General features: G+C 46.7%; 1 protein-coding gene and 2 non-coding genes across 4 annotated transcripts in view; all 3 read left to right on the forward strand.

Moving 5' to 3' along the window:
• Atg16l1 (autophagy related 16 like 1) overlaps positions 1 to 13,409 on the forward strand; it is a 34,958-nt gene extending 21,549 nt beyond the window's left edge. For both annotated transcript variants that reach the window (XM_059277988.1, XM_059277989.1), the window contains 9 exons: positions 360 to 465; positions 1,553 to 1,623; positions 3,521 to 3,592; positions 7,604 to 7,724; positions 8,056 to 8,161; positions 9,925 to 10,074; positions 10,169 to 10,216; positions 11,359 to 11,460; positions 12,145 to 13,409. In XM_059277988.1, coding sequence (XP_059133971.1) covers positions 360 to 465; positions 1,553 to 1,623; positions 3,521 to 3,592; positions 7,604 to 7,724; positions 8,056 to 8,161; positions 9,925 to 10,074; positions 10,169 to 10,216; positions 11,359 to 11,460; positions 12,145 to 12,238 — 870 coding nt within the window. In that variant the 3' untranslated portion in view covers positions 12,239 to 13,409. The remainder of the gene's footprint in view (positions 1 to 359; positions 466 to 1,552; positions 1,624 to 3,520; positions 3,593 to 7,603; positions 7,725 to 8,055; positions 8,162 to 9,924; positions 10,075 to 10,168; positions 10,217 to 11,358; positions 11,461 to 12,144) is intronic.
• LOC131923719 (small Cajal body-specific RNA 6) lies at positions 6,276 to 6,539 on the forward strand. The gene has a single exon (XR_009382656.1). It is a non-coding gene; the product is annotated as a small Cajal body-specific RNA 6 (non-coding RNA).
• On the forward strand, positions 10,276 to 10,382 carry LOC131923741 (U6 spliceosomal RNA). The gene has a single exon (XR_009382676.1). It is a non-coding gene; the product is annotated as a U6 spliceosomal RNA (small nuclear RNA).
• Positions 13,410 to 16,269: the final 2,860 nt, after the last annotated feature.

Genomic DNA, 16,269 nt, shown 5'->3' on the forward strand with positions numbered 1-16,269 from the left:
ATGATTTTGAATACTTTTTGTTTAAGCGAATACAAACCAAACATGCTAGGGGACTCCTGTAACCCTTAGCTCAGGAGGCTAAGGCAAGAGGATTACAATAGTAGTTCAGGTTTGCCTGGGCTCCACAGCGAGATAGTACTGTATTCAAATGAATGGATTCATGCCACTGCAACTGTAAGAATGAAATGAAACTAGAAACTTCGGAGACTTTGGGCACAGAGCCCACTCAGAGTTCATAGTCGGGTCCAACTCTATTTAAGATTGAGTGTTTGGCCTAGGGTTAGGCAGTTGGATATATATGTCTTAGGCTCCTGAGTGATGATAATTGGGCTTGAAGCAAGGTACTTACTGTCTTGCAGGATGCACATGATGGGGAAGTCAACGCAGTGCAGTTCAGTCCAGGCTCCCGGTTACTGGCCACTGGAGGCATGGACCGGAGGGTTAAACTGTGGGAAGCATTCGGAGGTAAGAGCCCCATGTGTCCTTAGAAGGAAGCCCTGGTGACATGTGAGTGACTTTTTGCTTCGTTTTGAATTACATTTTAATTTGTTTAATATATGAGTGGTAGAGTCAGGACTCATTGAGAGCACATGACTTGAAATTGATGCTCTTTGTTTTTGAGACAGTCTCACTGTATTTGCAGGCTAGCCTGGAACTCACGGTTCTCCTGCTGTATCTTCTCCAGGGCTGAGGTCAAATCCCATGCTCTTAACATTGAAGACTTCTCTAGGCTCTAGAGCGAAGAGAAAGATGTGGGTTACTGCTGTTGATGTTCGTTTGAGCAAGAGCAGTGTATGGAACCTTTTGATTGTTGAGAAGTGTTGTGCCTATCTTCCCTGAATTGTGGTTAGCAGGAAAATGACTCAGATAAACCCCTTAGTCTGCTGAAGCCTGGGAGAATGTGATCTTTTGCTCAGAGACTTACGTTAGGACAGATGGAAGGACTGAGGCTGTTAGAAGAAAGAGCTCAGCCATAAGGAAATCTTGGCAGATGCGCTTCGTGAAGATGATGCGGAGTTGGAGGTGTAGCTCAGCAGTAGACCACTTGCCTAGCCACTAACTAAATAGCAGCACAGTTTTGTTTTCTTTGGTCAGTAAAATACTCCTCAGGAGATTAGAAGGGCGAAAGTGGGGCCGAAGAAGTACTGTTGGTGAAGGAGGATTGTGTGCAGGAGGGAGGTATTCATACAGAGTTGGCTGTCTTAAGTGATAGGATTATAGAGTCCAACAGTTTTTTAGGCCACAATGAAATGAAGATTCCGAAAACAGGAATTATGAAAATTAGTTAGTGGTTGATTTCAGTGAGAACTAATGCAAAGACCTGCATGTGTCCCAAAGGACAACTTGGAAATATGCATATGACATGGCTGAATCTTCCTTGTTTTAGAACTGAGATTGCAGCAGAATGCCTTTGTTTTCTGTTTATCTTGTCTGATTCTGCAGAGCTGCAGGAAAGCTCCTGTTTGGTGTCATGATTGACTTGCCTTGTGTTACACAGCCCCTTTTAAATGTATTTGTTAACTCTTAAGTTTTTTGGTTTTATTTCATACAGATAAATGTGAATTCAAGGGTTCCCTGACTGGCAGTAACGCAGGAATTACAAGCATTGAATTTGATAGTGCTGTAAGTACCTGATACCTATGATTTTAGGTCGTTTGTTTGTTGAGACAGATCTCTGCAAAGACCAGGCTGGTCTGCCTGTGCCTCCTAAGTGTGCAACACCATGCTCGGCCAATATTAGAGATTTTTAAAAAATAATTTAAGGTATTTGATTAAATTAAATTAAGAACAAAAACAACATGGGAGGAAGAGTCAGGTAGATCTTCGTGAGTTCGAGGCCAGACTGGTCTACAGAGCTAGTTCCAGGACAGCCAGGGCTACACAGAGAAATCTTATCTCCAAAAAAAAAAAAAAACAAAACCCACAAGACTTCTGTTCTCTGCAGTTGAATCCAGTCCACACTGGGGAGGGTTAGAAGTAGATCAGAGACCAACCAACTCTCACCACTTCAGTCTGTTTCATAGCCCAATGTCGTTTGTTTAGATACATGTTCCTAGGAGTCAGGGTGGTGGCTTCTCTCAAGGAATTTCCCTTTAAAAGACCCAGGCCAGCAAGGTGGCTCGTATTAGATCCCTGTGATCCCTGTGGTGGAAATAGAGAACAATGTTTTCCTCTCTCTCTCTCTCTCTCTCTCTCTCTCTCTCTCTCTCTCTCTCACATCTCACATACACACACACACACACACACACACACACACTCACTCACACACACACACTAAATACATATATACATACATACATATGTTTGTTTGGTTTTGGTTTTGGTTTTCGAGACAGGGTTTCTCTGTGTAGCCCTAACTGTCCTGGAAATCACTCTGTAGACCAGGCTGGCCTCAAACTCAGAGATCTGCCTGCCTCTGTCTCCCAAGTGTTGGGATTAAAGGCGTGTGCCACCACTGCTCAGCTTAAATTTTTAAGGGAATGGCAAGAAAGCATTGAGTTGCAGGTCTTTATATTAAGGTAATACACCTCTGGGGTGGCTTAGGGACCAAAGTAAGCCATTTGAGGCAGACCTCGAGGTCATATGCAAAGGGTGGCATTGCAGCAGAGGAAGCAGAGAGAAGAGCTGGGGCAGGGCTGGTCCGGAGGCTGGTGAGTAATAGTAGCATCCCCATTGCTCAAGAATACTCACGATATGATGGAACCTTTTCTGTTTTCTAATAGCCTCTGTTTCCTGAATTTTGTTGCCCTCTTGGGGAAAGTGCTAACCACATCTGCCTCTTCACAGAGCTGAGAACCTTCTCTAAAAGGATGGGCACTGACTAGGTGTTAGTCATCTTTATGCCTCAAGCAGTGGTGCCAGGATATTGGGGGAAAATAAGGAAATAAGAATGGTTAGTTGTATGGGGGTCAGAATATATATGATGTCAAAATGTTTATATAACCATAAAGCCATTCTGAGAGTCTTGAGAGGTTTCTTGGCAATTTTGGGGATCAAACCCAGGTACTTGGACGTGCTATACAAGTGCATTACCATTGAACTACATCTCAGTTCCTGAGATTTGACAAACAAATTCAGAATAAAAATGCAGGTCTGAAATGGCCCACAAAAGCCCAGGGTTGCAGAAGTGGTGAAAGCCCAGAGGAAGGAGCAGGATGGGAACGATGGGCAGCCTTGAAATGAAGGCAGGAGATGAGTGAAGAGGCCTTCTGATTTGCTCAGTGTTGGAAGGAAGTCCCATTTATTGTTAAGGACTTGGGTGAAGGGAAAAGCGAGTGGGCGAGACCGAGCTCTACTTTGAGCTTGAGATGTCTACCGTACTCTTGTAAGGTCAGGTGAATCCAGGAAGGACTCGGCTTCAAAGACTAGGTAGGGGTAGTTATAAACACATTGGCAATATAGGTTGTGTCTAGCTTAGAGGCCTAGTTGAAATATCTGAATTCCTTCTTGGACCTGCTAACTGGGGAATTTTTATATGTGAACTGAATTTTGCTAAACGTTTTTCTTTTTATTCTTGTAGGGAGCTTACCTCTTAGCAGCTTCAAATGATTTTGCAAGCCGAATCTGGACTGTGGATGATTCTCGATTAAGGGTAAGACCCAGTATGAGAAAGCTAGCATAATCTTCTAATTGCATGTGTTGATCAGTGTGTGAAATATTAAAAAAAACCTGGCAGGTGTTTATAAATATATACATATATGTATATATTTATATGTTATATATATATTTGTTTTGTTTTTGTTTTTCAAGATAGGGTTTCTCTGTGTAGCCCTGGCTATCTTGGAACTCACTCTGTAGACCAGGCTGGCCTTGAACTCAGAGATACACCTGCCTCTGCCTCCCAAGTGCTGGGTTTAAAGGCCTGTGCATTGTGGTTTGTAAGAGCCCTAAGCCCTGAAAATTGCCTGCTAGTTGGGACTTGGGACTATAGAAATACATGGATGTACTTACACAGATGGGAAGCTGGGAACAGGAGATAGGTGCAGAGGAGGGAGAAGGATGGCGTCAGCTCGTGAGGAAGTGTGCATCTGAGCCCAGTTTGATACCCAGGACAATGCTCAGAGCAGGGTAGTTCTGAGAGTTCAGTAACTACTGGAGAGAAGTTCTCACGTAATCTTACTGGGAGATAACCCAGAGGGCGTTTGGCATTGGTGGGGCATTCTAAGTGGTTGCATTCGTGTTGGCCCACACAAAGAATGACATGGTGTTAAAATGAATATTTGAGCTCTGCAGAGGGAGTCGGTTACATTAGAGTGAGACCACAGGTATTTTGGTGGTCTTATTGAATGCTATGAGGATGAAGCTAGAAGGTTCTTCAGAAGCAGATTAACTTACCACTTTAGCTTTTCACTTTCCTGGAATTACTATTTAGACAGGACCTTGAGGGTAATAATTCCTGATTCTCAGTTGAAGGAGAAATCCATTCTGAACATGTCAAACAAGAGCCCAGAAAGATGGCAGATACGTATTGTGAGTGGTGAAGAGTCAGCCTTGTGTTTTCTGAAGGGAGTGCTGCAGCAAGGGGCTGCTGCAGCATTTGTCTGTGCAAACATCCCACACATTTTCAGGTGTTGCACCACAGCTTTGCATTCTAAACATGGAAAAGGTGCCCGGCCAGTGCTGCTTCTGAGTGCACAGTGATTCACCTGTGGTCAGCTGTCATTTGTTTAACTGTTCGTCTTTTTTGGTCTTCTTTTTTGTTTTTGAAGTTGTGTGCCTGTATCTGTGTGGGTATGTGCACATGAGAACGGGTCTGTGGAGCCTAGTGGTATCACAGGAAGTTGTGAGCCACCAGTGCCCAAGGGCCTGCACACATACACACACCTTTTTATTATTTGATCGAAATTTTCCCTACGTAACGTTGACTCTGGCGTGGAACTCGTAGAATCCAGATTGGCCTCTGCTTTGCAACGATCCTCCTGCCTCTTCCTCCTCGGTGCTGTGATAGGACACCATGCCCAACTCTGTTCATCTGTTATTGGGTATTTAAGATTGAGTGAATGCTTCCAGGAGTTAGTTTGCTTAAAGAGAAAGCATTTTGTGTGTGTGTGTTGGAAGTAGTGCCGAGCTGTGACTCTTTTATGTATTTCTTTTTAATTATCTGGGAACTCAGATGAGAGAGGTAGATAAGACAGATTCAGATAGGGGGTGAAAGGTCACACAGTTAAATAATGTGGTTAGAATTTGAATTGAGACCTATGCTTCTAGACTGAGCTGTAACAGTGTTGACTGGTGAACTATGGAAGAGGGACCTGCAGGTTTCTTTATACTGGACCCTGGGAGGAAAAAAGGAAGCATTTGAGGCAATATGAATTAGGGGTTGGTGTTTTTGTCATTGGTAAAGAAAAATTATAGATAAATGGGGAGCACCCTCCTCAAATCCGGATGAGGCAGCTGGAGAAGTAGACCTAGAAGATGGAGATCAGATTTGGGATTGTTTCCAGTTCCCTGAGCTGAAGCACTGAGACCTAGCCAGTGGGCCACTCATGTGGATGAGGTGGGTGCTGGTGATGTCATCCGTGGGCTGGCCTGCAGCAGCATTTGATAGACTGGCTTTGATAGGAGCTGTGAGAGCTTTGGTCTGCTTGTAGCTGTGTCTTGTCCGTGGGTAAATGGAAGATGTGGAGGCCTTTTTTCTATGACTTTTTTGTACCTGAAGAGCTCAGGCAGCTCCTCCTAGGTTCCGGAAATGACGGGGTGGGGGAGTATACTTGTAAAAAAATGATTCTAGTCAGATGGGGTTGTGCATACCTTTAATCTCGTCTGGTCAGCATAGTGAACTCTAGGACAGCTAAGGTTACATAGTGAGTATCTGTCTTTAATTTTTAAAAAATGGCCCCTGCGAAGCCAGAGATAGCTCAGCAAATATTGTGCTTACCATACAAGCCTGATGATTTGAGTTTGATCCCTGGGACCTTGTAAAGGGAGGAGAGGACTGACTCCACTTTACATTCACACACATAATTAATAATAATATATAAAAATCAGAAGGGCTGAAGAGATGCCTCAGCAGTTGAATGCCAGAGTGCTCTTTCAAAAGACCAGAGTTCCATTCACAGCTACCTGTAGCATCAACTAAGGGATCCAGTGCCTCAACCTCCTGGAAGCTGTAGTGGTGTACACACACAAAAAGTAAACTTTTAAAAATAAGTAAAAATAAAACGCCAGGTGTGTTGGCACATGCCTTTAATCCCAGTACTCAGAAGGTAGCCTTGTCTACATAGTGAGATCTTGTCTCAAGAAAATAAAAACAAAGAAAAAACAACTTGAAAAGAGGTCAATGATGAATAGTAAAAGGTCTGACTTCCAAGGTCACTTACCAGCATCCTGCATCCCCAGCTGCTTGCCTCTTTCCCATCATGCTCTAGTAGTGCTGTCGTGGGCAAAACAGTAGCTGACATGCAGTGATGTCTCCGTTCTGTGTTCCCTGACAAGCCCAGGGAAGACACTGGTAGACATCCGACAGCTCAGTCTCAAAGGGATTTGATTGATGGGAGTGCTGGTGTCCTTGGCTATGATCTGACTTTCAAGCTGAGACCTCTTATTTGAAATGTCCCAGGTCTTCTAATTATCTATATGGAATTCTGATGTTTCTTTTTGTAAATTATGTCTGCAGTGGACCTGTCCTCACTTTAAGTACAGGACTGACTTCAATAATTTGAGCCAGACTTGGTGGTACACCTATTAATCCCAGCCCTAGAGGAGTGGAGATGGAGATTTTCAAAGCATCCTCTATTTGCTTTTTGTTCCCTGTTTTTCAAGTTTCAAAGAGTTTATGAAGTTTGGTACTGTGTATTTCTCTTTAGTAGGAGATCCCCGCTGCTCCAGTGCTGGGGTCCAGAGCCTCGTATGTGCTAGACAAGTGCTCTGCCATTGAGCTACATCCCCAAGTCTTACTATGTTGCCCAGGCTGATTGTGAGTTTACAGATCCCAGGAATCCAAGTACTGGGATTATGTATGCAACACCGTGTCTGTCTTTATCTTTGTGGCCTTGATCTCTGTGTTTGGTATTCAGCTTTCTGCCAATGTTAGGAGAGACGTAATAAGAGAGGACAGAACGCCTAACATCAACATCTCGAGCTCAGGTTTCAGAAGTTTAGCCCATGGTTGCTTGGGCCTGTGGTGGCACAGTATATAGTGTGGCTGACGAACCTGTTTGCCTCGTGAGAGTTAAAGAGCAAAGGAAGAGTCCAGGGGCCCCAGTCTTTCGGGGGAGCGTATGCTCAATGTGTAATCTACCCATTGGGCCACAGACTAAAGAGACCAAGCCTCAACACGTCAGTCCTTGGGGACCATTCAAGATCAAACCAAAGCAACACCACATCTCTCGGCAGCACCAGAAATAGTTTCTGGAAGATTCTGAAAGCTAGTCCTCAGGTCATAAATGGGGTGCCTAGTAGAAAGTGCTTCAGATGAAAACATGCAGCTTCTTTGATTGAGGCTGAGTTAGGTAAAGTGTTCTCCATATGCCAAATTTCTTTCCTCTGATTACTTTGAGGGTATCTGGCAGGATTTCAGGGCTGTTTGAGACTGGCTCTGGAGCTCCTCTGGGAGGGCAGTGTGTCATCCCAAGGCTCACCCTGGCTGTGTCCTCTCTCCTAGCACACACTCACAGGCCACAGTGGGAAAGTGCTCTCTGCCAAGTTCCTGCTGGACAATGCTCGGATAGTCTCAGGAAGTCACGACCGGACCCTCAAACTCTGGGATCTCCGCAGCAAAGTCTGTGAGGAAATTCAGTCTCAGTCTCTCTCTCTCTCTCTCTCTCTCTCTCTCTCTCTCTCTCTCTCTCTCTCTCTCTCTGTATAGATATTAGCGGTGAGGTGATGTGCCACATCAGAACTTGGATTTTGTGTAATCAGTCTGAACCCCAGATTTATTTCAGTCTTAGGGACACTGGGGTAAGGAGGGTCATTTCTGCTTGGTCTCATTTCAGTTGTAATTCGGGGGTGTTCAGTGTTCAGGAGTATAGCCATATTATATGTGTATATAGCCATATTATATGTGTATATAGCCACATGGTTGCCTTTGATTGATGATGTTTGGTTTTCTTTCAGGCATAAAAACAGTATTTGCAGGTTCCAGCTGCAATGACATTGTTTGCACTGAGCAATGTGTAATGAGTGGACATTTTGACAAGAAAATTCGTTTCTGGGATATAAGGTATGATGCCTAGGAACTTGGTGTGGAGGCTGATGAAAGTACATTTAAAGAGCTGTGAGCATGCTTTGTGTGTAGGTGTGTTCTCATGCTCCAGGACTGGCAGAGCTCCAGGACACCTGGGTCTGAGCTGTGCTATTCTTTACACACAACAGCCATCATTTGCTGTACATGTACTATGTACCAGATGTTCTTCCAGCTGTAAGATAAGCAAGAGGTGAGAAGATACTCATTCCTACCTTTAGGCAAATTAAGTTGAAACAGGGAAGACAGAACACAGGGCAGTGAACATTTTGCTGTAGTGAAGACTGGCCTTTTTCGTGGTGATGGGAATGGGAATTAATCTGGAGAAGCAAATGGACTTTATATGACAGAAAGCCATTAAAAGGCATGCCCAACTAGAACAGCCTGCTGTAGCTGACATGTAGCATGCCTCAGAGGGCATATGCCAGTGAGATAGCAGGATGAGTGGGGATTCAGATGTCCTGATGTTTGAGTGTGGATGATAAGGGAAAAAGTGATGGCCCTGACTCTGATCTGCTCGGTGATTTGTTCTGTCTTCAGAGAGCAGGTTAGGGCACATTGAAAGCCCAGTGTTGATGAGGACCTGAATTCATGGCAACAGGGCATAGATAGGGACATGCTAGGAGGTTCCCATTGCTGGGCAGGGTTAGGAGGAGGAGATCTGTCAGGACCAAAAGAAGTCCAGTGAGGTGAAGCCCTGAGCTGCTTGCTGAGGACAGAGGCGGCTGGTAATTAGATTGAATAGAAAGGCCACAGTTCAGGTAGGGGGCTCGTGAGTGTGGAGAAAGAAGAGGTGAGAATGTGTGGCTCTGGATAGACTTTGAAATACAGAGTGCCCACAAGGACATCATCGTGAAGCTTGTGACTCCTAGACCCTACTTCAAGCTGTATTTTGTCTTTCTTCCCACCCAAATCTGAAGTTTGAACTTAAAACATGGAATTTTAGAATCTCACTGGATATTACAAGTCTCCTAGCTAATCCTTAATTTGTCAATAAAATGACCCACATACCAGAGAATTGGAGTAGGAGTCTATAGCTATATATATAATTACAAGACAAACTTCTGCTCAGTTAAGACAGCAAATAAGTTCATTGGAAACCTTCAGCAAAACCGTTGAGAGTGCCCCCATTGGGCCCTGTCTAGTGGTGGCCTATTAGCTGACTGACTGCTGTGGATTGAGTGTGTAAGAGAACTGGGGAAGCAGTAGATGCACACCTGTCCCCTGGGGTCATCCAGTCCCATGTCTGAAGCAGCCACGGTGAAACTACCTGAGCATGACAGGGTCTGTGGGCTCCTCAGACCCACCAAAGCAGCTTCTATCCAGCCTTATGTAAAAGCTGAAAGTAACATCGTAGAAACTGTACTACTCTGCAGCTTGGGGGCACACCGTGGCGGGACACATGCTTACCATGCTCACGAGGCCTCCGACTCAGTCTACGATGCTAACAGCAGTCACCCTGGCTCACTCTTGCTTATTGGGAGTTCTGTTGGTAGTTGTCCTGTTATTCTAAAAACAGGCAAGACAATTTCTAACCAGTCCCACAGTTCTAGTACTCAACATTCCTGTAGGCTCTTTTGTGGGGAAAGTTTTGTAAGCAGTAGTGAGGCCAGAGACATGCTTACTGCCCTTGAAGACGGTTGGATCTAGCTGGGTAGCATCATTTTTTGTTCAGTGACAACAGCCTAGTCAAGTTGGGTATGGTCCTCTTGCCTTAGGTCTCAGACTTTTGTCTCCTTTAGATCAGAGAGTGTGGTCCGAGAGATGGAGCTGTTGGGGAAGATCACTGCTCTGGACTTAAACCCTGAGAGAACTGAGCTCCTGAGCTGTTCCCGTGATGACCTGCTGAAAGTCATTGACCTCCGGACAAATGCTGTCAAGCAGACATTCAGGTACTGGGCCTGGCCTGGCCTGGCCTGGCCTGCTTCTGGCCTGCTGGGTGAGTGCAGTGTGGGTACTAGCTGATCTGTCTGCTGTTCGTTTCAGCGCTCCTGGGTTCAAATGTGGCTCTGACTGGACCCGAGTTGTCTTCAGGTTAGTAGCCATGTCCTTCCCCCTGCTTGGTTTATCTCAGAGGTTAAATGAGAAGGGACATGCTCGCTTCGGCAGCACATAGACTAAAATTGGAACGATACAGAGAAGATTAGCATGGCCCCTGCGCAAGGATGACGCGCAAATTTGTGAAGCGTACCATACTTAACAACAACAAAAAAAAAACCAACTAGTCACTATCCTTTAAGAGAAGTAAAGCACAATCCTTAAAGTACTTAAAGGAAAGTACAGGAGTGAGTCTGAGGGTCATCTGGTGGTTACTTTCATGATTGTGAGCATGGTTGGCAGATAATTGGTTCTGAGTGAGCTGCCACATTCCCCTTTTCATCTGCCCACTTCCCAGACTTGGCACAGTTTCAGGGAACAGTGGAAAGGCTTGGCCTCCCTGGAGTGGAGCGGTATAGTCGAAGGTGATCAGTGTCCCTCTCCTCACTTTGCCTTCTACGTACCATACTTTTCTTAAGTGTGTTCTGGGGTTGGCTCTCATAATAGGGAAAAGTGTCTATTCCATGTGGAGTGTGTGTGGGTTCACGAGCTTACGCACACATGCAGAGACCAGAGGAGGACATCTAGTGTCCTGCTCTACCATTCCACTCTGTTCCCTTGAGACAGTCTTTCACTGGCCCTAGAGCTGGGCTGACAGCCTGCAAGCCCCAGAAATCCTGTCTCTTCCAGCAGCTGCGCTGCGGTTACAGGAACAAACATGCACACACACACTTTTTTAACATGGGTTTTGGAGATTCAAACTTGGATCCCCGGGTTGCAGTAAACACTCTGACCCATTAAGCCATCTCCCCAGCCCACGTCTCAACAGTTCATGGTTTCCCCTGCCTACTCTCTAAACCATGCAACAAGTCTGTTCATGGGTGGAAACCTTAAGCTGTTTGGAGGTTGGATTTGGGCTCTTCTGTGTGTTGCTTGAGTCTGGTAGGTAGGTAGGGATGGGAAGCCTGAAGATGCAATCTGGCACTGCTCTTCAGTAGTCGGGCGGCTGAAAGAGCAAAGGGAACACATTGGGCTGCCGTGTTCATGACTAACACATGACCTGCATCTGTGAGCACAGGAGTGGTCGGTCACGTGAGGTCAAAGCTCTACAGCTTTTGCTCTCCTGTTGTCTTCTCTAGCCCTGATGGCAGTTACGTGGCAGCAGGCTCAGCTGAGGGTTCTCTTTATGTCTGGAGTGTGCTCACAGGGAAAGTGGAGAAGGTGCTTTCAAAACAGCACAGGTAAGATGGCCCCATCAGTACGAGTATTCAGGCCTACATCCCAAGTGGGGCCTGTGATTTCATCCCAGGGGTTATGTCATATCTGGTTGGGTGTGAACCTCTGAGCCTCTTGAGGGCAGTCCCCTCTCATTTGCAGGGCTGACTGACCAAGGTGAGTGGGGCCAGGCTGCACCACTCAGCAGTCTAGCAGACCACAGTGACTGAGGTGCAGCGGGTAGAATCTTCATCCTTTTTCTACCCGTGTCCTCCATCCCTTCTCCCTCCCTTCCTTGACTCCCACGTCTGTCAGTAACTCCACAGTCGTAAACACTCGTTTTTACGTGCCTTCCTCACCTACCAGATAGTAGCCTTGGGCCCTTGTTACTTATTCTGTGCCCAAAGCTTCCTGCCCACTAGAACAGAGGCCCTGGCTTCCTGTGGGTCAGCGGCCTCTCCTGATGACCTTGTGGGTTGTGCAGCTTTGTGGTGTGTTGTCTCCCTGCTTCGCTCAGAGCTGTTCTTGGGGTGAGCAGATAAGGCCTGGTTGCTAAAGGAGACGGCGTCTTCTGTCTGGTCCAGTGCTGCTTACTGGAATAATGCAGCTCTCTTAGCCTGAGTCCCTGCTGTGGGTGGTGGGCCTGTGTTTCTCACGCGCCTGGGCCTGGTGTCTAGCTGACTCAAATCTCTTCTGATTGATCCTTAAAGCTCCTCCATAAATGCGGTGGCATGGGCCCCCTCGGGCTTGCATGTTGTCAGTGTGGACAAAGGAAGCAAAGCTGTGTTGTGGGCACAACCTTGATGCACCCCTCAGGAGCACCGCGGGATCTCCACAGCCCTGTCTCGGAGGGTGATGTGTCCTCCCAGAGAAGAGCTGGAGCCATGTGGTGTCGTGGCTTTCCTGAGAACTGACTTAAGGTCTCTAAGGCCTCGAAGAACCAACACTGAATCAAACTGACTCTGCAGGTCCCTAGCAGAAGTTTGGGTTCTTGTCTGCATTTGGATGGGAAACACTACTAACTCTGACCTTCCATACCTCATGGGGAGCACAGGGTCCCTGCTGGGTCTCCCCACTGGACACAGTGCCAAGGACAGCCCCACACACTGGGTATTGGGTCCTCTGTGCTTTTCCTATCTTTCCAAAGTCGACTGTGGCCTGATGCACACCCCCTTCTGGGGTCACTTACCCAGGGGACTCACTTGTAGGCATTGGGTCAGTGGAAACCAAATGCAAGGCCTGTCCTTATGTGACAAAGGATGGGTGGAGCTGTTTTCAGGGCTGGAGGTGTGGTCTGGTCTCATTGCTAAAACCTCCTGCGTTCTTTGGCTGGCCTTCACAACTCCTGGCTCCCTTCCTGCCAACATTTCCACATAGCTTTGTGTATGTGTGTGAGAAAGGGAGAGTGGAAAGGACCTGTGCCATGTGCCAACCTTTCCCTGTCAGGTAGATTTGCAGCAGGTGAGAAACATTGTCACCCTGCATCACTGCAGCCACACAGCAGGGGGCTGAGTGCTCACCTGGGCGTTTCTGCTGAAGTCGGGAGTGCTGAGTCCTGTGCCGACACCGTGCCGTTCCTGCCGTGGCCTTAGTGTTGGGTGCAAGCAGCCTGTCTAGGACTGGTTATGATGAAGGCTGGAAAGCGCTGTCCATACCGCTCACCTGTTCGCACGTCTGAGCTGTCTGGGTGGCTGAAGCCCCGTATGTTTGTCACATTTACTTTGCACTTTACTTTTGCCTCCACACTGGTTCTCTGGACAGGAGGGACAGGCGTGCTGGAGCTGGGGAACAGGGACGGCAGTCTTTCCTCTGACGTCTCCCTGCTTGCAGCTCACATGTTGGTTTGCTGCCAGAGAGCTTGTGTTGATGGAAGTTGAAATTCGCTGGCCAGGGCACATCTTTTATTTATTTAATTATGTGTCCCAACAGAACTTGATTGTCAATAAAGAAAAAAATGTGTTACATACTTTCCAAACTCCTTGCATCTTGGTTGCATTTTGTATTTGTTTGTTTGTTTTCTTCTTTCTTTTATGTCCTTAAGTAAGGAGGAAAGGAACTGATTTTTTGATACCTGGTCCTTTAGGAGATTCGGTCTTGCTTTGTGTGTAGATCCTCTTGCCTCCCAGTGGGTGGGGTAACAAGGCTGCACAGCCTTACCCAGCAGGTATTTAGTATTTCCAGGTAACGGTCACCCATCCCCGTCAATCATCACTCCCATAAACACTGCACTCCAGCTCTGTGTCTGTGCAAGTCTGAGTACAGGAAGTGTCTGCACATCCTTCCCACCCTCCACCCCACCTGGGCATTGCTGTGGACTGATACCCTGCGTCCACTGAAGAGATGTAAGTTGGGGGTGCAGAAACTGTGCCAGACGTCAGCTGTCCTTGTAAGGGAGAGGGGGCGTCGGGTGAACATCAGTCACTTCAGTCACCTGGCTTTTGAACTTGGAGCAGAACTGCCCTTGACTTAGTTCATGCCCCTCCCCAGTATCTGGTCCTCTTTAACTGCCAGTGCTGACTGAGCACTAGTGTGGTCTGCACCCCAGGTCTGCACCTTTCTCTGCCTGCAGGTGGAGTCCTCGCATCACTGGGTTTCTAGTCTGGTCTTCACATGGTGTCTTCTTGTTCTCAGATGTTTCTCTTATGCAGTCTCAAGGCCGACTTCCTCCTCTAACCTGTTCAATCTGTTTCATGTTACTTGTATGTAACAGGATATTTTAGTTAACAGCTTTATATTCACTAGGTCATTGCCCAGTACAATATTATATAAATCAGGTTAAAGGCTTGATTCCTTAAGTACACTCTGGGTACACTCCTCCCCCGACCCCCCATAGGGTCTCACTATGTAGCCTTGACTGGCCTGGAACTCCCAGAGATCCTCCTACCTGTGTAGTGCTGGGGTTAAAGAGGTACACCACCATTTCTGACCCTTATACACTGCTTTATATCATATATCCTGGACACTGGGGAACTGGGCATTTTGTGGACATTGCAGTAAATGTATGGAGGAGAGGGCAGGGCAGCCCAGTTCCCATGGATAGTTTGCCTGGGAAACAGGATTGCCGTGATTCAAAGCATACAGAACACCCACGTGTCTTTGTGTCTGCCCACCTGGGTTCTGTCAGTCTCACGTTTTGAAGCCTGTGTGGACTAGATTAAGAGGGGAGGAGCGATGACCTGCCAGATTGTACTTCTACTTTATTTAACCACCATTTAGTTTCTACAAGGTGTCCTAAGTAGGAATAAGAGGAGTTCTTAGTTCTCAGATTTAGTCATCTGAATTATATTTTATTTTATTATAAAAATGGGAGGAAGTTTCACAGCTGAGTTCTGACCAGCTTTCTGACCTCAGATGGGCGCATTTGTGTGAACACTGCCGGCCATTCTAGGTCCATATGGGGGGAGGCATGCAAGATGAGTCAGCTATGATGTCATCTGTATCCTATTTCAGTAATATTGACAGTGGATCCCAATTTTCATCCATCAACTTAAATCTCAAATGAAATGAAGGATCCTCAAACTTGAGTTTCTGTAGAAGTGCCTGGGTATGTGTGCCAGTGAGAGGTCACACTGGTCTGTTGGCTCCCTTGCTTCAGCAGACTGCTGCTCTGTCTCACATAGTATTTTAAAGTGGACAATTTTGTGATCCTTTATAGACTTACGATGTATAGTCACCAGCTCATAACACCAACAAAGGCACTGGTTGTCTTTCAGATTGAGATCTATAAGTAGCAGATCAATCCAGAGAAAAGTGGACAGTTTCTTTTTAAGTGGAGACCACTGCAGAAAACCAGTCAATCAAAATGCAGAGTTGTGGACCCAGTCCCAGTGGATACCTGTACAAAACATTTTCTGCACCTAAAGCTCAGGGAATGTTGATGAAGAGGGACAGAAAGATGGTAAGAAGCAGAGGGGCTTGCTGTGAGACTGTTCCTCGTCACATCAGAAGCTATACATGAAGTCTCACCAACATGACCACCCAGATGTGAGGACCCAAGGGGGACACCAACATACACACCAAGTAACGGGAGTGGGGGAGGGGGGGACAGCTCACAAGGCCTCAGTCCTACACAGCTATAGACAGCCGAGTAAAGCTGGGAGTGGGAGAGGTGGTCCTTCCAGGGAAGAGCACAAACAGTCAGCCGGGAAAACGGACATACTAGTAACATTCAGCACAAATTTGCACAAATGCCGAGTTCCTAGATCCTGGACTCCATCCATGCGGTGGTGGAAGGACACTGAGTTCTTTAGTAGTGGTTTCACTGTTCTGGAGACCCCATTGTCATTGGGGTTCAGTGGGCAGTACAGAGCCTAAGGAAGCACCCAGGTATGTATCAACCTCCAGGGTAGGAGGAAAAGAGTAAGTCTGAGAGCCCTGCCTAACCCTATACTGAGCATTTTTTCAAGGGACTTGTCTACACATTCCGCAGGTTTCTTCACCCCACCACAAAATGGTCAGGTAGTGATGTTACCTTATACAAATGGAGAAAAGGAAATCACAGGGAGGCTGAGCAGCTTTCTCATGGACACAGGGACTCATCAGTGAACTACAGAACCGAGGGCCACCTCTGGAGCACCCATCTCCCACTACACACACATCTGGAGCACCAGTAACATTGGGTCCCAGAGTGGTGAAGGGATTCCAGTGCCCTTGGGAAGTAAGCATCCTTATGCTCATCAGGGAAATTTGCATGTGGGAGAAAGATGAACTTGAAGCAATGGGGAGAAGCGGAACGTCTGTCATCCCAACAGCCCTCCCACGACTAAGCTGTAGTGGCATGTGCCTGTAAGCCTAGTATTTGGAAGGCTGAGGCAGGAGAATCCAGAGTTCGAGAC

This window comes from Peromyscus eremicus, chromosome 13, assembly GCF_949786415.1.
Source record: "Peromyscus eremicus chromosome 13, PerEre_H2_v1, whole genome shotgun sequence".
NCBI classification, from domain to species: domain Eukaryota; kingdom Metazoa; phylum Chordata; class Mammalia; order Rodentia; family Cricetidae; genus Peromyscus; species Peromyscus eremicus.